We start from the raw sequence: 23,273 nt of genomic DNA, 5'->3' as shown, positions 1-23,273 counted from the left end.
CACTGGCTGGCTTATTCCACTTAGCATAATGCCCTCAAGGTCCATTCATGTTGTGACAAATGGCAAGATTCCACTCTTTTTTACAGCTGAACAATATTCCATTGTGTATATATACCACAATTTCTTTAAATGAGTAAATTGTATGGTATGAGAACTTTCTCTCAATCAGGCTGTTATCAAAAAAAAAAAAACTACTTAAAAAATCAACTTTCCTGACCCTGCATTCCATGCCAGCTACCACCCTATTTTCTCTGTTCCCCTTCACAGAAAAATTCCTGCAGAGAGCTATCAGAGAAGGGAGGTTAAAAATATGGAGAAAGAGGGGGCTGGCCCAGTGGCGTAGTGGTTAAGTTCTCGTGCTCCGCTTCAGCGGCCCAGGGTTCACAGGTTCAGATCCCGGGTGTGGACCTACACACTGCTTATCAAGCCATTCTGTGGCAGCATCCCACATACAAAGTAGAGGAGGATGGGCACAGATGTTAGCTCAGGGCCAGTCTTCCTCAGCAAAAAGAGGAAGATTGGCAATAGACATTAGCTCAGGGCCAATCTTTCTCGACAAAAAAAAAAATGGAGAAAGAGAAAAGAAGAGTAAACCATGAGGTGTTATACCAGAATTGGAAGTATCAGTGTGAACTCAATGCACGGAGGGGTGTGTGTGTGTATGGGTATCCCCAACTCCTATTTTCCTAGTCTGTCCACTGAGAGGGCCTAGGAACAGCACATTGAGGGCTCCATAGTAGTTAAGAATACCAATAAATACATAGTGATTTTTAAAATAAATACAACAAAATTTATGCTTTATAAAAAGTTTCACTCTCTTCAAGACACTCACCTTAGAAGGTATAAATGTTCAAATTGGTTTTTTACATCTTTTGGAAACCTCCTTCAGTATAGATAAAATCTTTTGAAAAATCTTAAATGTAACATATGAAGCTGCTTAAGGTAGATATTATAATTGAAAATAGCCAAAAGCCAGCAGAAGTCAACTCTGAAGAATAATGTAAATAACCAATATGCATAATACCAATTTTAGTCAAAATGTATATTGTAGAAAATGTATTATCACACCAAGTATTATATTCTGGGACTGTTATTTTCTATTAGGTAGTTTCTTGCATTTGAAAAGTATAATAAGCATTTCAAATACTCACTTCCAATTCTACTGAAAGATCCCAGAGACATATTTGCCCATCGTGGCATCCAGTTACGATCGTGGCCCCATCATCTGTTAAAAGTACTGTTGAGATGCAATGTGTCGGGGCTTTGCGACCCCAAAGAACGATGGGTAGAACAAGACTGTTTCCTGCCATTGTGTTTTCAAATCTGGAAATGTTATAAGAATAATGTCAGTTATTACAATATTTCCTTCTAAAACATATTATGCACTTTTATTATGAAGCCAACTTGAACTTCCTAAGTGCCAAGAATTCTTCTAATCATTATATACATATCTTATATATATACATAAAATACATATACACATATATAAAAATATATAAAAATCTCATTTTATATATATAAAATCTAATTAAAATCTCAATTAATCCTCACAACAAATCACACAGTAAGTAAGTACTATTATCACTCCTCTTCCACAGATAAAGACATTGAGCCATAAAGAGTCATAAAATGAAAAGCGAAGTAATGGAGCCCAAATCAGAACCCAGCCAGCCTGACTTCAGAACCTGTGGTCTTACTCACTCTGCTATGCTACCAATGACAAGTGAGGTCTCCAAATCTTAAGTCTCCAAACCAGTAACAAATAGCAATGTCCAAGAAAAACTCAGTGTTGTTTCACAGTGTGCTAAACGCTAAAAAGAGTATGTTCAGTGAGAAACTCATTTGACCATATTCAGTACAAACCCATTATGTCTCAAGGTCATAAATGTCTTTTGTTGTAAACTCTGAAACTTGAGGGGAAAAGAATTTCTCTTTAAACTCAGTTCGGCATAATAAAAATTTAGTTCTGGTAAAGGGGTTTAAACTTGAGATGAATAATCAATTAACCAGTGTATACTGGAGTACACCTTTTACAGGAGAGCACATATATAAGGAATTATTCCTTCCTATGACAAAATTAAGATCTAGTTGGTGACACAACCAGATTTAAGTGTTATAAATTGTGTGGTTAAACACTAAAACACTAGTTCAGAGAAGATAGAGAGAAATGAAGACTGGAATGAATAATCAAAGAGGGCTCCACAGAAGACAGAAGACTCTGCCAGATCTTATGAGACACCAGGGGGTCACTTACAGGCTTGACAGATGGTCAATCAAAAGAAATGGTCACTGTAGTGATTTTCTCTGCCCAAGATTTTTAGATGACAACAAACGATTTGTGTATAACTACAGACTCCTTAGAATGCTAAGACTGTCCTAAAACATTTTCAGAAACACTTAAAGGAATAGCCACTTTCTAAGAAAGAAACTAGTTTGATAGCCATAGTCTTACTGCCACTTGCTTTTAGCAAAAGTCTTTTCTTTAAACCACTACTTACACTCTTTAAACAAATAAATGAAACGATAACTCTTAAAAAAAAAAAAAGAAAGAAAGAAATGGTAACTGGAAAGAAAATGGGCAAATAAAAAATTATAAATGACATTGGAATATTTACTAAAAACAATCTATCTACATCTTTTATTTTTTGTTAGAATAAATGGCTTTCATCAGTTTATTTCCCAAAAAAACTTCATCTTTTTGTTACAAGTAAAAGGTATGCATTAAAAGAAAAAATTCCAAGTTCACTTCCTATTACTAAAACCCTATATGCAACATGTTCACCATTTCATAGACTACCATGACACTAACAATTATTTCCATATTCCTATTTGATATTAGAAAATGAAACAAAGCACTAAACCAATTGTAGTAAATTTGGTACAGCATGTTCCTAGCTGAATAACATATCCAACAATGACTTTCTCAAAAAGAGAATCTGGAAGGAGTTCATTTTTCCATGGTGACAACATTTACTTTTTTACCTAAAATTTCTCTTGATTAAATAAACTCACAGCATCAAACACAATGTGGTGATATCTGGAAAGAACACCATTTCCCTCGATATTTGAGGAGTTGTATTCAACGCATACTGCCTGGCTTAAAGAGAATGCAAATATACAGATTCAGGACTAAGGAATATGTGTGCTCTAGGGAGAGGTGCCTGCTCTGATGCAACAGGAAAGAACATTCTGGTGTTAAGTGACAAGCAACTCAAGGAAACCCGGAAGAATGATGAAGTTCATAGCCCTTAAAACAAGTGAAAATAATTGTCCATAACATGGTAGAAGTATAGCTTACATCATTAGAAAACTCAAAGATCTCTAACTTAGCTCTCCAGAAGCTAAAATAATTACAAAGATTCAGGAAAAAACAAATCCCCCCATCCTCGCAAAAAATCAGGAACCGACAGTCAACCAGAATCTGAGAGGAATTCTCATTAAGAGCAATAATGGATCTTCATAAGAGACTGTATTAGTTTCCCAGGGCTGCTGTGGCTGCAAACTGGGTGGCTTAAACAACAGAATTTATTGTATCACAATTTATTGTATTGAGGTGAGAAGTACGAAATCAAGATGTTGGTAGGGCTGGTTCCTTCTGAGGGCTGGAAGGGAAGGATCTGATCCAGGCCTTTCTCCTTGGCTTGTAGAAGGCCATCTTTAAGCTCACATGGCATTCTCCCTGTATGTATCTATCTCCACATTTCCCTTTCTTATAAGGACATCAGTCATATTGGATTAGATGACTTCATTTTAACTTGATTACCTCTATAAAGATCGTATCTCCAAATAAGGTCACATTCTGAGGTACTGAAGGTTAGGACTTCAACATAAGAATTTTAGGGTAACACAATTTAACCCATAATAGGGATATATCCTTTTAAAGGAACATAACTTCAAATTAATTAATTATCCAAAAAGCAATTGTCCCTTAGAAAATAATGGTAAAGAACTTCATTGTATCTTTTCCAGGGGATCATATCACATCAGCTAGTTAACTGCTTATCTGAGGAGTAAGATAAGAAGTTCTGTCCAACTAAAGTAAGGAGTTACCACCTTATGTTGTGTGTGCGTGGGTGGGAGGAAACCAGAATCCAAAATTCACTGCTGTATTTCCAAGGAAATTAGACTGGAAAAACTAACTTGTCCTGACCCAGATATATATGACCCTATGACCCTCACCTGTCAAAGGTCCTTAAATTATGCACAATGCTATTCCTTGGCTGGTATACTATAACAAAAGGTCTAAATAGAAAGTGTCTGTTAGGTGAAACACTTAAAAGGTAAATAATCATAGAAAATGCCTGAAATGAAGCTGCAATGGGAATCATAATCAATAGGTGATATTGACATGTCTTACTGCTGGGATTAGGGTGGTTCCAGTGAAATATAGAAGAATAAACAGAAACCACTTCTAAATAAATAATAATTAATCAAAAGGGTTTGGTGAGGCCGGTCCAGTGGCATAGTGGTTAAGTTCACACATTCCACTTCAGCGGCCCCGAGTTCGCAGGTTCAGATCCCAAGGGTGGACCTACACACCGCTCATCAAACCATGCTGTGGCGGTGTCCCACATACAAAAAATAGGGGAAGACTGGCACAGATGTTAGCTCAGTGACAATCTTCCTTAAGCAAAAAGAGGAATATTGGCAACAGATGTTAGCTCAGGGCCAAAAAAAAAGGCTGGGGGGGAGGGGCTTGGTGACCCACTGGAAGATGGTATTGAAAGAAACAGGAGAATAAGGTTTCAGATCTTGGCTAGAGAGAGGGGAACAGAGAGTCTTATTTAGAGGACTCATGTGGAGAAATGGATTTGTACTCCTGGGTCTCAGAACACACTTGATACTAAAATCTCCTAGATAAGAGGGTATTAAATAAGAGTTAGAGGCAGAGTATGTGGAAATGGGTTTCAGGAATGTTCAAAAGTTAGAAGCAGGGGCCGGCCCGGTGGCGCAGCGGTTAAGTGCTGCGCTCCGCTGCGGCGGCCCGGGGGTTTGCAGGTTCGGACCCCGGGAGCACACTGACGCACCGCTAGCTAAGCCATGCTGTTTCGGCGCCCCATATAAAGTGGAGGAGGATGGGCACGGATGTTAGCCCAGGGCCAGTCTTCCTCAAGAAAAACGGGGAGGATTGGCATCGGATGTTAGCTCAGGGCTAGTCCTCCTGACAAAAAAAAAAAAAAAAAGTTAGAGGCAGAGAAACCTGTCAAGGACTTTTAGGCACTGGCTCTGCCATCTCTCCCCAGACAAGGAGACATTCTTGACAATGATGCGTTAATTCAAAAAACAGGAGAGCTCAGCCTTTATAAAAACTCCTCTAACTCTAGACTAAGACTTTTTGTTTAAGGCCGTGGTTTTAAGTTTTGTTGCACATAAATGCACGATATGCCTAATTGCACACTCAGATACACTACCCCCAAAGTTTATGAGCATAACATCTATGGCATAAACGAAGTGCTAAGAAGAATGACAAGAAATTACAGTACAGGAAAAAACTTAAAGCCCCTACAAGTAAGGAGAGGTTTGCTGGGAGCAAGAAGAGGACAGGGAAATAAATACAACCATCACCCTGTGGCCTGTGGTCAGATCACTTGGCACATTGGCCGTAGGTAATTAAAATTCATCTTTGGTCAGCCAACACGTGAAAGATGAATTTCACTTAGCTACTTTAGGTGGTTCACCGTATAATGTGGGTATATTTAGGTTTTATACAAGTCCAATATGTAAAAGCTTGTCTTACCTAACTTATAAGAGAACTCAAGAAATTTACACCCGAAGGAACACACTGATATTTCCTTCCAGCGCTGAAATGTGCTACTTCTTATTTTCAAGATTCTTTTGGATATTCTAAGTCCTCTTAATTTCTATACAAATTTTAGAATCAGCTTGTAAATTTCCACAGAAAAGCCTGCTGAGATTATAATTAGAGCTGCATCAAATTCATATATCAATTTGGGGAGCACTGACTCCTCCAGTTTTGATGAAATATTACTGATGCAAATATGCATAAAATCAATGTTACTTCTTAAAGGGATTTAGGCCAAAGTAGCACATTTGGCTTTTTTTTATGTGTGTGCGTGAGGAAGATCAGCCCTGAGCTAACATCCGTTGCCAATCCTCCTCTTTTTGCTGAGGAAGATTAGCCCTGGGCTAACATCTGTGCCCATCTTCCTCTACTTTATATGGGATGCTGCCATAGCATGGCTTGATAAGCAGTGCGTTGGTCCACACCTGGGATCCGAACCTGCAAACCCCGGGCTGCCAGAGCACAGCACACAAACTTAACCGCTATGCCACCAGGCCAGCCCCACATTTGGCTTTTTAATGAGATTTCACCACTCTTATTTCTCAATATAAATCAGTGTAACCTGGTCCAACAAGGTTAACCAGACAAAATCAATTCTTAACAAAAGAGAAAATCAAATAGGTATCAAATAATTTTGGGGCTATCTCCTGAAAGTTTTGAATTCTTCCTGTCACTTTTCTGAGAGAATAACACTTTTCTGCTAGAAAACATAAAGTTTATTCTCTCCTTAAAAATGCAACATAACTACTCACAAACGAGGAGGAAGAAACACTGTGAGGTATAAATAATTTAATGTCATATATATATGTTGGACATGTACCTAATAATGTATGAACACACTTTTAATTTTGAAAAACTACAAGTATTCTGACTTTACTAGGGTATATTAACGTGTTCTCCATTGAAACAAATTACTCTTGGATCATAAATAGTATTAGTTTTTCTTAAGAGCTTACCAATCCCCTCTGGCACGTAAAATAAACACATTCCATTCATGACAATTTGAGAGACTATAAGATCCTAACTCGAATTTCTGAATCAAAGGAAAGACATATTACTTTTAGTACTTGTTTTGACCTAAACATATTTCAATGAGTATTAACTCTCTGAAACCTAGAAATCTGGTTATGGTGTAATAATTAAGCAACAGGAATTTCTTGAACATCTACTGAAGAAATCTTCATTATAAGTAAACATGATCTATAAGACCCTTTCCCTAATTCAGTCACTGGTATTTATTTAATAACCTGGGCTATTTTAAAGACTAATTCATTTACCTTAAACCAAGATAGACAGCCTCTGCCTTCCATGGTACTTGTCACCTATAATCAAACCAACAGATGTCCAGCGAATTAACTAAACCTCCACATAATCCTCAATCATTATGCCATAGACTTTTAGGCTTTCAACACATTTTTTTCTCTCCATGATTTTTTGTGTAATAAAGTCTTCTATATCTATTTGCCTCTATACACTATGTGAACATATAATTTAGATAAATTTAAAGAATGAAAAGAACAGGATGAGGAAACTTTAGTTCATTATATGAGGAAACTATGTGAATATTCACATTACAAAGAAATATACAGAGAAAAAAATTATAATCTCAGTCCATCAAAAATGTAAATGCCTCAAAACATTTTTTTCTAATATCTTAAAAATCTAAAGTGAAACTTTAGAAAAGCCACCAAAAGCACTAACGACATAATGTAAAATAAAGGATAACATAGCTTATGATGACAGAATAGTATATCACAATCAAATACCTCTAAGAAGGATTGAGATTACCACTGAATTGGTAACCAAGTAAACCTAGTTGTAAGGGACTGATTAAAACAAAAAAATGGGCAAATTAGCCAGGACCTAACCATTTAATTAGGTAGGACACAGGAATCTAAGTTTGGGTTTCTTTAAACTGAATAACAGGTAAGCCAAGACACACTAAATTGACACCACAAGGGACTTTTTAAGAGGAATAAAAGGCAACGTAAATCTAGAGCACGCAGTTCTCAATCATCATCATTCAACTACTCTATCAGCTCATAAGCCCTTCTTTGTTTGCAACTTTATCACCTATTGTATGAAGGAAATCAAATATGTTCCCAAAAAGCCTCATATTAAACGAAAATGAAACAAGTCCTAGAACAGGATTCATTGGGATAAAAAAGTTCATATTTTTATGGAAAAGGCACAAAGCAAAAGTGATTGAATAAATCATTAATCTGCTATAGTATTAACTTTAACAGAAATTCTTTAATGGGACAAATAATCTAACATAGTATTAGCTTTAATAGAAACTCTGAAGAAAATTATCTTACTAAATCTCCAAAATATTGTATACAATATATTCATATTTTGCAACTAATACATTAAGGGGAATTACTAGCTTTCAAATTTTAGAGTTATAAATAGATATGTTCTAAGACTAAATGCTCCCACAAACAAGAATACTAGGAATCCTCAATTTTCAAAAATCTGGCTTAAAATTACATTTAGAGATTGATTACTAAATAAAAATTTTTAAATGCTAAAAGTCAAATATCAGGACTTCTAGATTCTACTTCTCATTTTGCCACTAATCATGCTTTCTTTGATCATATATCTCATTTCCAAGGCCTAGTTTTCTCATCAAGAGTTACTTGTAAAATTAACTTTGGATCATTTTTAAGTCAAAGCAATCAAATTATAAAGAGCATGGGCCTTAGAAATAAAAATTAAAAGTCATCACTTTTGGTTACTCTAATTTCACGTATTTCTCAACTTCACCTAACTTCACCTATTTCTCAGTTCTATACAGAAATAAAGCTGTACTTCAGTCAAAAACAATAACAACAATAATAATTGAAAGAACACTGAACTTACAATCAGAAGAACTATATTCAAATCCTGGCTCTTCTAAGTGATCTTGAAAAAGTTACCCCTCTGAGTCTCAGCTTCCCCATCTGTAAAAGATGGACAATAATACTCTCTTTTCAGAAAGCAGACCTAAGGATTAAGAGAAACCATATATATAATGCAACTAGTAAAATACTTAGCACATGGCAGATGCCCAGTAAATATTAATTAAAAAAAAAAAAACACAGATTTTACTATTTCACATTCTGCTTCAACATCTACTGGTTTCTTCCAGCACTGTCACTTAATATTTAATAAAGTTGGACTTTTCAACAGGTTAATATCTTTCATTGACTTTCTGCCACAATATAGAACTACTTACTATATATGCCTGTTAAACACAACTCTATTATCTGCAAATATGACAACTCAGCTCTGTGTGACTTTATTAGAAATAATACTACAAAAATCCCACACCAACATTAAAACGGCTTTCGAATTAAATTCTGATCTCATAATAACACTAATTAATATACATTTTGGAGCAACATTTCCCAAGTTTCCATTTTATGCCTATACCTAGGTATTACAACAGTAGATAAAACAGACACAATTCAGCTATCCAGTGAGGCTTACATACATGCAAACAATTACCACACGGTGTGATACAGAAGAAATCTCAAGACCTATGGTAACACAAAAGACGGATATTCTAACCTAGACTTCAATAGGTCCAGGAAGGATTCTTGGAAGAAATGATGAGTGAGAATGAGTAGGAAGGAATTAACCAAGGAAGAGCCTCAGGGAATCACATGTTTTAAGTCCCAGAGGTAAGAGATCTCAATTCTTTCTGGCCAGTGAAAATAGCAGGGCTGGCATTCAGAGCACAAAGGCAGAATGATGAGACAAGAACCAACAGGTCAACAGGCACCAAATCCAAAGGACGTGGTAAACCATCTTAAGAATTTGGAGTTTAATCTGACAGCAATGGGAAACAGGTTAAGTGTTTTATTTATTTTTTTTTTAATTTTTTTTTTAATTTATTTATTTTTCCCCTAAAGCCCCAGGCGATAGTTGTATGTCATAGTTGCACATTCTTCTAGTTGCTGTATGTGGGACGCGGCCTCAGCATGGCCGGAGAAGCAGTGCGTCTGTGCGCGCCCGGGATCCGAACCCGGGCCGCCTGCATTGGAGCGCACGCACTTAACCGCTAAGCCACGGGGCCGGCCCAGGTTAAGTGTTTTAAATCTGAATTTGTTTTTCAGAAAGATCACTCTCACTGCAATACAATGGAGACAAATAAAACTCTGGGTGTGAAGATCAACGGGGCTACTACAGAACTGCTAGAAAGAGATGATGGGGCCTAAATTTATCACAATCTCTCATTACTTATTTCTGGGCTTGTTTAACAGCTATCTTCCCCTACTACTCCTCAAGCTCCCTAAGAATAAGAATGACATCTATGTATTCACCACCATATGATGCTTAGCGTAGTGTCTGTGATATAGGATATCTTTAATAAATATATGATGACGGGTAGAAGTGGTGAGAATGGTAATAATAAGATGAATATAAGACCTATTTTAGAGATACAGTACACAGGACTTGGTGTTCAAAACAACAAGTTGATAAAGATGCAACATGGATTTGGATACATGTTTTATACAAAGGTACCCTGAGGACAAAAGAAAAAGCATTTTGAAATACTAAAAGCCCTCTACATAAAGGAAGGTACCATTATTCCGATACTGATCCCAGTGAAGTCATCAATAAATTCAGATTCTAATATGTGAGATAAACTATTCTACACTTAACCAGAATTTACTAACCATGGGTTTTGAGAAGGGAGAAGATACTACAAGGTTTCATTTTGGTCTTGAGCGGCACCAGATTCTAAAGAGACTTAATGGGCCCATAAGTAGATATCTAAGCAGAGAAGCAAAATGCTAAAATTATTTGAGATAGTATGAAGTTTGGATTAACACAGAGAAAAAACTACAGACAGGGAAACCAAATACGATGCTACTACAATAAGCCTGGGTGCACAGTCATAAGAAGCTTAGCTAAAATGATAAGAGTTTTGAAAGAAAAGAAAATATAAGACATTACAGAAGAACAATAAATCATGGGGTTTGATGAACTACATAAGGCCAGAGGCAAGAAAAAGACATAAATGACTCTTACCTTCCAAGCAGAATGATAAGGAAAGAGAGAGGAAGCAAGCATGAGGGGAGGGAGGAAGGAAAGTGAGAACATAAATGAGGCAAAAGAGGAACAAAGGCATAATCTGGTCTCAGAGAAATTATAACTCAGAAAATATTTTCATAAAATGACACCAGAGAACTCAACAAAAATGTTCCACATGTTTGGCAAAAATGCAATCACCCTTTGCCCATATTAATAAACCAAGTCATCAGAAAAGTTGATGAAATATGGGTCTACTTCCTGCTGTTTTGCTTTTGTTTTTTATATTTAAGCAGATATAAAATAAAGGCTTTTGTAATTGACAAAAAATAATTTGGCTTCCTAATCTAGAAATGGAGAGAAGTATAGCTCACTACCATCTTCGACATTTTCATTTTGGTGGATATTTAGGTCCATTAGCAACTCTCTCAAGATCACATCACCAACTGATCTCAGAGCTCAGAGACATACACAGACATTCTGTTTCCTAATGAAATAAATATTCTTCACTATTCTATAATGTCTTCATTTACCACAAAATTCCATTTACCAGAAAACTTCATTCTCCATTCAATCTGGTCAATCAAGATTTTACTAAAACATCTTACTCAAAGGTAAGTAGAACTGCAGTATTTATGAATAAAATAATATGATGCTCAGTGGCACGTGGGGAGGGTGGAGAGGAATAGTGGGTAAGAGGTATTGGAAGGGATGAAGATGAAACAGGATCCTAAGTGTGGATGGTATGTGTCCAGATCCTCCTCAGGAATAAAGGACTCATTACCCCAGCTGCTGAGAGCGCTGGGTTGTCAGCCCCCAGTAAGGATTGCCCAGCCAAAGGGAGATCCCTTGTCCAAGCTCTTGCCCTCTTCCAGTGGGACAGCACATCCAATGCCTGATCAATTCAGGAATATAAAGGCCAGCCCCCTCGTATCAATTCAGGATAGCTCCGAAGGGTCATCCACCTTCAGAACTCTCCCCATGGTCAACTGAGATTCCACTGAGACTCATCACAGCTCGACTTCTCTCTCTGGCCAGATCTCCTTCTTTTCCTTCCTTTCCCTGGGTGTTGATACCAAGAGCCCTCTCTAATAAATCTGAATACTAGTCTCCATCTCAGAGTCTGCTCACCAGCAAACCGAAACTGTAAATATGAGTGTTGAAGCTCTTTTTAACACAAGAGGGTTCACTGCCATTATTCTATTTTTATGTTTGAAAATTTCTCTAATTTTCAAATGGTACATAGAAAGAACTTTAATGTCCATCAATGAGAGATTACTTAAATAAATTATGACAGAGCCTTACAATGGAACACTGCAGTGTGAGATATAAAATAATCTCCAAAATACATCGTGGGGAAAAAAGGTGCAGTACAGTGTATAAAATGCACTCTCATTTGGGGTTTTAAAGGGGGATATATATGTACCTACACACATCTATTCATACATACATACATATACATACAATGTTTAGAATAATTCTGTAATGATACCAAACCAAAAAAAACACAACAAAAAAACCCAGCAATGATGACTACCTCTGAAAAGGGAGAGTAAGAGACTGAATTGAGTAGGAATTCTAATTCTCTTGATAAATCCTTTGGTCTTAAGGTTTTTCCCCCCACGTTTGGGTAGTTCACTGTATTCCAAAATACAGTTTAATTAATAAAAAGATAATTAAAATAGCCCTGATTCACCAGGTTCTTTTGTTTTAAAGATGCACATATGCACACATGGTGTTTAACTTCAACAAGAATTTATCTTTAGCCTATAATCTTTCAAATGCTGGCTCCTCTCTGCTGTGAGTGCCCTGTCCCAAACCTCATGATTCACTTCTCCTGCAACTGTGTTTTTACTACATTTTCTATATACCGATGCATAACACTCATCACTTTGTGTATAGTTATTTGTTTAGAAATTCATCCATTCCACTAAAATCTGTTCCTCAAGGGTAAAACCAGACCAGCCCATCACCTTTGTTATTTAATCATTATCAAGCAAACTGCATTCCACTGGAATTTGAGGTGGCTTACCAGCACCTAGAATAGTTATCGACTTTCACTAGCGGTCAATATGTATTTATTGAATGAATAAACATAGAATAATGATAACCAGCATTTATTAAGTTCTCACTGTGTGCCAAGAAATATCTCCTCTTTTTTGCTAAATGTTACTCCTCCTGGACTCTGAAAGATCTTACTCCCTTAATCATCCTCTCACTGTCTACCATTTTAATCACTGTCTTTCTATTAAATTAGCCTTTGTCCTTCAAACATGTTTATACCTCATTATTATCCAAAACACCTTCACTTGTTAGTGGCCCCTGCTTGTAAATCTAATAATCTCTCTCTCTCTCTTTCTCTCCAGTTACAATCCACATTTTGAAACGTGAGGTCTTTAACTCAATGTTTCCGTTTCCTCATTAGAAAAGGCCTCATGTAACCTAGTTTCTATCCTCAAATAGACCTAATCTAAGGACATTCAAGTTCTCCCTCTATAGGAAGAGGTCAACAATTTCTCTAATATGATGCTCCAGGGCAGAACCCTCCAATAGTGCAGAGAGAAGCAATGCCTTCGGAGAGAAGTGAGGAAAGAGAGGATGCTTTGAAAATGGACTGCTGATACCTACTTATTCTAAATCCCACCATCTTATTCAGTCCTGCCAGTCTCACACAGTGCTAGTTTGACATGGCTGATCATTTGCTAACCCTTAACCCTCTCTCTTTGGTTTCCGGTACTCTCCCAATCATCTTCTTCCTATTTTTTCATCTTTCTTCTGCCTAGATACATGAAGGCCTAGAAAGCCCTAAGAAAAATTCAAGGAACAAGGGAGGATATTGCATCCCTGTTTTTCATTACATTTGGAATATTTTTTTAAATTTGATTTTTCTTTTAATAAAAATCTTAAGATGAAATTTACTTTTCTCCTTGTGATTCTCCCCAACTTTTTATTACGAAAAAATTCAAATATACAAAAAGTTCAAAAAATAGTATACAGATCACTCAACAAATAATATTTCCCGTCAGTATGTGTGTATATATATATGTATATATACATTATGACTTTTTTTGCTGAACCATTTGAAAATAACCTACACATTTCATAACAATTAGCCCCTAAATATGTTAAAATACAGAGCTTAAAAATCAGAGCAGTCTCCTTCATAAACACAGTACCATTATCACAATCACCACTAGCAACACCATAATAATTCTCTAATAGCATCTACAGTCTAGTCCATATTCAAATTACTTCAATTGTCTAAAAAATGTCTTTTATATAAACTTTTTTAAACCAGTAAATAAAATATTCAAGTTTTATGCACTGCATTTGATTGTTATATCTCTTTCTTTAGTTCCAGAACAGTCCCACCTCATTTTTTTCATATTAATTTAGAAAACAAAACCAAACCAATTGCTTGTAGAACGTTCCACATTTTAGATGTGTCTGATTTTTTTTATGACGTCATTTACCTTGTTCCTCTAGCTCCTGTTTTTCCTATAAACTGGAAGTTCGACCTAAAGGCATCATTAGGCTCCAGTGAAACATTTTTGGCAAGAACACTTCATAGGTGATGTTGTACACTTCACTCTGCATCACCACAGGAGGCACATAACATCACACTGTCCATTTGATTAAGGTAGTGACTACCAGATATTTCCACCATAACTATTTTTTTCCCCTTTAAAACTATCAATAACCTATGGAGTGATACTCTGAAAAGATCCTTCTGTTCTGCAAAATCCCATGTAATATGGTACCCTATGTGATTTCTAAAGGCTATAAAACAGTTAAGATTATATGTTAAGAATCTAGTATCAGATCAATGTTAATTTCTATACATTGCTTTTCTAACTCTCAAATGCAAAAGCAAGATGGATTTTTATTCCAGAAACACAAGTATTTTCACAGGACACTCAATATTATCTCAGTCTGTGTACTTGCTATGCCCCAGGCAGGCCCTCTGAGACTTGCAGACAAAAACAAACTCGAATCAAAAACAAACTCGAATCTCTCTCATGAGAACAGGCACACACCAACAAGAGCAGGCCTAACCTACCCCCTACCAATGGGGAATAGGAGAAGCAGAAACTACACACTAAATAGCTAAAGGTACTTGCCACAGTTGCAATGAAAGAAGAAAGAAGTTTTCAAAAGCTATTCAAATTCTCAGAGAACACTCCTACATCATATGTGAAAAGAGTACGTTCAAGTCAAATTCACAGTATGATGTGAAGAAGCAAGTGATCATTAAGATTAAGAATTTTCTTTGTGCTTGTGCTTTTGCTACCAATTTACTGAAGACTTGGAAAAAACTGAAATCAGATAATGAAGACTGTTTACTATAACGCAATGAGAGAGCTAGGTCACAAAATGTGCTGCAGAAATTACTGAGCTGCTTCCTCAGAACAAAGGGTTTCTGGAATTAAAGAGTTGTGAGGGACACAACCTTCTGAACACTAAACTTGTCACTAAGTTGACAAGATTATGCTTTCTTATTTGAGTGGCAAGAAATCTCCTCCCAATGAATTTGACGCTTTAGGACTGCTTTGTTAAAGGAAGTTCCAGGATTCAGCTTCAAAAGGACATGTGGAATGAGCAGATGGCAACAGAAGACTATAGTTACTTCTTATTGCCACAACAGCCCTGAGCACATGAGAGTCAGGCTTTGAAGAACTGTAGAGCTATCTGGTCAAAAATAAATCACAATTTTAAAAATGACTCATAGATTTTGAAGCATATGAATCACGTTTTAAATTTCTGCAGCTGCCATTAGGATATCTGAATTCTACTTATGCTCTATCCATCACCAACCTGCCTCAGATTCAGCAGTTACTGATAAAGCTAAAAGAAAACTACGCCCACCAAGCCCCTACATTTTAGGGAATACAGATCTCACTTGGTAGAACCAACTGCAACTTTATGCCCCTATCCAGCTCTAATCTCACCTGCATCTCCAATCATTCCTACTTCTTTCCCGCACATTGCTATCAAAACTCAAAACTGAGCACTGAAGTTTCTCATTGTTCATACATTAAACTACCTAGAAGAAGAAACAAATATGCTTTCCCAAACTGGAAGTTGAATTGTCACAAGATTCTGGGATCAGTAAGGTATGCTGGGTAAGTGTGAAGATTTGAGAGACACTGACTAGGAAAGATCCCATCTCCCCCATTTACTAGCTATAAGCCTTGAGGAAATATGTAACATCTTTCCAAGACAGAATGTCCTCATTTGTAACATTACCTTCCTCTTCCTTATATAAAGACTATAGAAAAGTGTTCTGCTTGTCACAAAACTGCTTGACAAGGTCATCAATGACCTCCCCATTGCTAAATTCAATGTCAAGTCCTAATCCTCATCTTTCTCGATCAACCAGCAACACTTGGCATAGTTCATACTTCCTCTTCCTTGAAACACTTTTCTCTTGGCCTCCAGGTCTTCGCACTTTCCTGCTACCTCTCTGGCTTTAGTCTCCATTTTTCCTCATTTTTTGACCTTTAAATGTTGGCATACTCAGAGCTTAGTCCTTGGACTTCTGTTCTCTGGCAACACTCCCTCCCTCCCTCAATGATATCACCGAGTCTCACAGCTTTAAATACCATCTATACATTGAGAATTCCCCAATTTATAGCTTGGGGCCCTCTTCTGAACTCCAAACTCACATATCCAGCTTCCTACTCAACATCTCCATCTGGAAGCTAATAAGCTTCTCAAATTTGACATGTTCAAAAGTGAGTCCCTGGTCTTCTTCCCCATATCAGTTAATGGCAACTCCATCTCTATAACTCCAGGGACCAAAATCCTAGAATCATTTTTGATTCTTCTCTCATATACACATTCTACATCCCAATCCATCAGAAAACTCTATTGGCTATACCTTCAAAGTATATGCAGAACCCAATGACTCCTCAACACCTTCACTACAACCACCCCATCCCGAATCACCAGCATCTCCCACTACAACCACCCCATCCCAAAGCACCAGCATCTTCCACTACAACCACTCCATCCCAAATCACCAGCATCTCCCACCAGGGATAACACGATAGTCTCCTAAATAGTCTCCCTGTTTCCACCCCTGCCCCCTAAGAGTCTCGATGCAACATTCAGAGTAATGCTATTAAAAAAAAAATCACACCATGTCACACATCTACTCAGAATCTTCCCAAGGCTTCCTGTCCCACTCAGAGTAAAAGCAAACTCTACACAACTGTCTATCCTACATGAGCAAGGCTGCTGTTCTCTCCCTTGCTTACTCTTTTCCATCCACTCTGATTGTCAACTTTCCTCAAAGACACTGGCAAGGTCTCACCTCAGAACAGTGTCCCCTAGACTTCTTCACAGCACCCTCCCTCACCCACTTCAGGTCTCTACTAAAACATCATCTTCTCGGTGAGGCCTTTCTTGACCACCATAAATTGCAAAATCTACCACCCAACAGTATTTTATTACATTTCTCTAGAGCACTTACAATCATTTAACATACCAAAGGTTTCACTTATTTATTTGTCATCTGTCTCTCCCATTACATAAAACATAAGCTCCACAAAGGTGATGATTTGTTTTGTTCTATACTGTATTCCTAGTGCCTAGAATTTCTGCCTAGAATTTCAAATATTTGTTGAATAAATGAACAAAGTAATGAATGAAGTATGTTTGCCTTGGTTTTAAAAAAGTTGTACCCATCAGCAAATTTAAATATATCGTGATTTTACATGCTTTGGATTTCACAGAAGAGTTGCTTATCAATTAATTTTTCTATAATAATGTCAACAATTAATACAAGCCTGCTTAATCAAATCCCTATTAACATACTAACTGTTCTTCCCCAGCTGTAAGTAGTGCCTATATTCCATCCTCTTTTATTCTATCTGTGACACACACACAGCAAGACAGATCTTGGGTTCTATGCAGCAAAGCAGCTGACATGGTTTACTGTAACTAATCACTACTACACTCACTAAGGCCTATTAATGAATCACAAAACTGTTTCTTAAGCCAAGTAAAGTGATATTTTATTATGTGAACTTTTCACTCACACTAATGGTGGTTTTATTGTTTGTTTGTATTTGAAATGTTTAGAAAAAAGAAGAGCCCTTAAGGAAGACAGTCAAATAAATAACTAGAATATGAGAACAGAAGGTAACTGGCAGACTCTATCAATCTGTTATCACTGACATATATTAACTGCCAACATTCAGACAGAAATACGTATGTGCAAAGCACTAGTAAAATATCTTCGGTGAGCTTGAAGGGTCATAAACTACAATTGCTAAACTGAATGGGAGACAGTGGTTAAAAAGTCATGTATTTCCAGCAATTTCCTATTCTAAAAGAAACTAGAAAACCCTTAGCACTTCAGAAATGTTCTCTGCCCTGAATTGACCAGTGCCCTAACATTTTATTCTTCCCTCATTTTATGGCTTCCACTAACCCAAGCAACCATCAGCCAAAAAAACCTACATTTTCATTAAACATCACCAACACATTTTGGAAAGGTGCCTAATTTTATTTAAAATATTTAACATTCTATGAATATAGTATATATGCTTTTAATAAAAAGGAAATACTATTCCACTTGAACAGGGACTTTCAGAAGGCAGTCACAATGTAGGATTTCTCCTTCCAACAAAATCTTTCATGTGCTTATCAGGAAAGTAGCTTTAAGTATCAGATACAGATCAAGGCAAATGAGCCACATGCACAGAGTTCCAATTCAAAGTTAACATCACAATCACAGTATCTGTAAGTAGGAACATGACAGGATTTCACTGAGCCATACATAAGCTCTCAGCTGGTTCTGCCTATGATCAACGGTATGCATATATGTAAGATTACGAATTCTTTATAAAGTACAACAAGCAAAATGGACAAAACAGGAACAGAACCTACAAACCTCACTAACCCCATACTCTAATCATCAAGTTTGTCTGTCCTAAGAAACAAAATAAGTGTCACAGAGAAATGTAACAAATAAACTAGGAATAAAGGCACTACCTAGTTCCAGGCCTAACTCTACGTGTACTAAAATTATTTCAATTTATACTATGGATTTATACTAGGGACTGCTATCTTTGTCTAGTAGAACACACACAAAAAAGGTAGAATATCAATATATGAAAATCAGTAGGATATTCTTCTATCAGCAATAATCTACTTTAAAATAGTATCAATTCACAATATTTTTTAAAACTACGAAAAATTTCTTTCTCTTCAGTCATATGGAAGACCATTCCATGCTCTTGGATAAGATGACCTAATACCATAAAGATGTCAGTTCTCCCCAAAATAAATCTATAAATTCAATGCATCCTCAATCAAAATTGTAGTTGTGTTGTTTTTAGAAACTCTAGCTCTAAAACATACAGAAAAGAATAAAAATCCACAAATAGCTAAGCCGACTATGAAAATGAGCAAAGAATGGAGAACTTCCCCTACCAGATATTTAATATCACTAGCCATTTGGGAAATGCAAATTAAGACCACAATGAGATATTACTAAACATCTATTAGAACAGCTAAAAATATAGTGATAAATATAAAAATACAATGACAATACCAAGTACACTGCTGGTGTAAATGTAAAATGTTGCAGCCACGCTGGAAAACAGTTTGGCAGTTTCTTCAAAAAACTAAACATACACTTACCGTGTCACCCAGGAATCACATTCCTAAGCATTTATCCCAGAAAACGTGAAAATTTATATCCACATAAAAACCTGTACAAGAATGTTCATAGCAGCTTTATTTGTAATAGCCAAAAACTGCAAACAGCCTCAATATCCAGGTGAATGGCTAAACAAACTGGGGTACATTTATACCATGGAATACTACTCAAATTATGCAACAATTTGGGTGATCTCAAAACTGTCTCATCCAACAATCTGGATGAATCTCAACAAGTCACATGCTGTAAAATTCCACTTACACAGCACTCTTGTAACAATAAAATTATAGAGATGGAAAATTGATTAGCGACCAGAGGTTAGGAATAGGAGGGGTAAGGGAGATGGATGTGACTAGAAAAGGGTAGCACAAAAGAGACCTTTGTGGTGATATAATAGTTCTGTATCTTGATCGCAGTAGTGGTCACAGGAATCTACACAGGTGATAAAACGGCACAGAACCAAATACAGGCATTGTCCCAATTTCAATTTCTTGGTTTTGCTATTGGACTATACTGTATAAAATGTAACCATTGAGAGAAACTGGGTGAAGTTATATAAAATGTAACCATTGGGAGAAACCAGACCTCCCTGTACTATTTTTGCAACTTTCTATGAATCTATAACTACAGTATTTCAAAATAAAGCTAAAAGAAAATAAATTGAAAGGATTATTTATGTAGGGAAAAAAAATAATACAAAGCCATAGTATTCAAACAGCATGGCATTAGAGCAAGAGCTAACAAATAAACCACAGGAAGAGAATACAGCGTTCAGAGTATCTATGAGAACTTAATATACAGTAAGCATGGCACCACTTATCCACGGGGAAAGGAGAGAATGACACTAGGAAAACTGGCACACTTTAGGGAAAATAAACTGGCTCTCTATCTTAAGACATATAAAAAGACTCTGCATGTATTAAAGATTTATAAATTTAAAGGAAAACTATGAAGTTAGTAGTACATAAAATAGGAGAGTAACTTTGTGACACAGAATTGGGTAAAGACTTCTTAAACAAAACCCCCAAAACACAAACCATAAGGCAAAAAACTTCTATTTAATCTATGCAGAAATAGAAGTATAATGATGTACACCTGAAATTTATACAATGCTATAAACCAATGTTACTGCAATAAACAAAAAATTTTAAAAAAAAAGGCAAAAAACCTTTTAACTTGATTATATCAAAATTAAAGATTTCTGGGGCTGGCCCCATGGTATAGTGGTTAAGTTCGGTGTTCTTTGCTTCGGCAGCCCGGGCTCGTGGCTTCAGATCCTGGGCGCAAACCTATGCACCACTCGTCAGCCATGCCACGGTGGCATGCCACATACAAAATAGAAGAAGACTGGCACAGATGTTAGCTCAGGGCCAATCTTCCTCACCGAAGGGAAAAAAAAATAGTAGGGGAAAGAAAAATATTTTCATGAGATGTATAGCATGATGTTATCTCTATCATTTTTTAATTAATTAATTTTTAATTTAAAATGTGAGCATCCAAAACAATATATATTTAATAACACATAGAAACAGAAGGCTACATGTCACACATATTAGAATGGTTGCCTATGGGTTGATGGGCAAGAGAATGGAGTGAGAATTGGAAATAAAAGACAACGAATGAAAAAAAAACCAGGAGACACACCTTGAACAGCCCGATGACGATTGCTGAATTGAGAAAGATTAACTCAATCCTCTGCACCCAAGGTCCAAAACAAACTTTAAGGACTCACACCTAACAGAGCACAACATGAAAGCTAAATGTCATCCTATCCTTCCCACGACAAAGGCACAAAACCAGCTCACTACTTTTAAAATTTTCAATGCTAAGCCTGTTACATAGATAAAACATTCCACTTCCTTTGCTTCAAAACAAAACTTAACATCCAAGATAAAAATAAAAGGAAATCATAAGATGCAAGGCTCACTACCTCAGAATTTGTTAGGTTCCCACAGTGATACTCACATATGGCAAAGCCCAGTCCCTTTGATTTATCTACTTACCAAGATCCTTTAAAATTTAGCTACAGTGGCAATAAGAAAAAATAAAGTGTATACTCTAGTGTTGCTGTTAAGTAGGGCTCTGGAGCTTTTTTTTTTAAAGACAGACATTTAAACAAATGAATTTCTCTACCATAATCTCTAATTGAAGTTAATAAGGCAACTGCTATCTATTTATATTGTTCCATTTTCCCAATTTGAAATAACTAAGATCTGTTATTTAAGATTAAATCAAGGTAGGTTTTGATTCTTCATAATAATAAAGGCATTTCAACATATTATTTTCATTTTTAAGCTACCCTCCACCTCCACACTGTCACAAGTTGCTTATAAAGCAAGAAAATTTGTGTGTGTGCGTGTAAGAAAATTTCAAAACTAAGTCAATTTCTCTCACACAACAGGCGATTCTTGCCATCTTGTCCATAAAGCCCTAAGTGATAAACATCAGCAAGAGTCATGAGCTTGCCTTTTTTTGGCTCATGGCAAATGTTACGGTGAAAGGAAGCTGTAGCTCTCACTGAATCCTAAAATCAGCAGTATCAACAATACCAATGCAGCCTGCAATGCAACTGTAGCTGCCATAGTTTCAAACTATAAGAACGAGCTAATTCTGCCTAGGACCTGAGAAACTAACACAGCAAGTGAACCAAAACATAAAATGCAATTTTTGAATCAAAGGCCGGGTAGTGCTGACTCCAAACATATAGCTTCACAACGCCCAGATCCACTGGTAAGAGAGCGAGAGTAGCAGGTATCCTCTTAGAACAAGTCCTAGGGCAAAGGGATGAGAACAGGCAGGAGGCATCTCAAAGATGAAACTAACAGACGTCTCACTACCTTAGGCAAGGGCAAACTAAAGAGCGGTGCCAACATGTAAAGAGAGACCATATGTACCCCAAAGCAAGCACATTACCCGAAAGCAGTCAATAACCACCCACCCATCATCACTAACCTCCTCACCCCGTTTAGACTGCCGCTGAGGGCAAAGCGATCCCATGTCAAGACCAAAGCTAGTGTCACCAGAAGCAAATGTCACTCACCAAGCCAGGAAGCCCCCAAGACCCCTGGCAGGACCCATGCTCCAGGCAAAGGCGCCTTAGCTGTGGGCCTGAACCTGCAGGCGCGGCACAGAACACAGCGTCCAGCAGCTGGGCTCTGACAGCTGGCACCGCGCCTGGCTGGAGCGGGCTGTGACCCTTGACCCCTGGCCCCCGACCTCCACGCTGCGGGTACATCCCGCTCTGGGGTTCCCCTGGAGAAGCTCCAAAGCCCCCTACCTGTCACAGCTTCATCTCATGCCGCGATGTTTTCTGTCGGACCACGCGTGGGCGCCCCGGCAAAGCAGGACAAGGCCAGGGCGGACTAAGGAGGACGTGGGGTGGGCAAATCCGGGTCGGAAAACCTTGGGGACCGCAAGCCCAGCCCAGCCGCCGTCTCCTCACCGAGGCTGCAAGATGCCGTTGCCGTTGCCGTTGCCGCCGCCGCCGCCGCCGCAGTAAATCAGCTGACACCAACCTCAACTGCCGTGACTTCGCTGCAACTGTCGCAAAAATGAGGGGGCGGGAAATGCTAGTTACTCCGTGCACGCCCGGCCGAGGCTGGCGCCGAAGGGGCGGGCCGCCTTACCACGGAGACCCAACGGGAGCGAAGGGGCCAACTGTGGGCAGGGAGCGCACGGCCGCCATTTTGGATAGGGGAAGTCTGCTCTAGGTTCTCTTCTCGCCTGAAATCCCCATGCTGAAAGGACCAGTATGGAAGGAAGGATGAAATGGCAAGTCTA

At 37.6% G+C, this 23,273-nt stretch overlaps 1 protein-coding gene across 6 annotated transcripts in view; it reads right to left on the bottom strand.

The window, feature by feature from the left end:
- WDR7 (WD repeat domain 7) overlaps positions 1-22,977 on the bottom strand; it is a 361,544-nt gene extending 338,567 nt beyond the window's left edge. For 3 of the 6 annotated variants that reach the window (XM_087439266.1, XM_087439270.1, XM_087439269.1), the window contains exons 1-3: positions 22,771-22,977; positions 8,666-8,745; positions 1,152-1,323 (exon numbers count right to left, since the gene is read on the bottom strand). In XM_087439266.1, the coding sequence (XP_087295392.1) occupies positions 1,152-1,310 (159 nt within the window). In that variant the 5' untranslated portion in view covers positions 1,311-1,323; positions 8,666-8,745; positions 22,771-22,977. Of the gene's footprint in view, positions 1-1,151; positions 1,324-8,665; positions 8,789-22,770 lie in introns of all 6 variants that reach the window. The other 3 variants (XM_087439267.1, XM_087439268.1, XM_087439271.1) reach the window with 3 other exon arrangements.
- Positions 22,978-23,273: the final 296 nt, after the last annotated feature.

Source organism: Ceratotherium simum, chromosome 14 (genome assembly GCF_057802395.1).
Source record: "Ceratotherium simum simum isolate JZ-2026a chromosome 14, ASM5780239v1, whole genome shotgun sequence".
NCBI lineage: Eukaryota > Metazoa > Chordata > Mammalia > Perissodactyla > Rhinocerotidae > Ceratotherium > Ceratotherium simum.
Note: the sequence above shows the minus strand (reverse complement) of the source record. Positions and strands in the feature narration are given on the sequence as shown.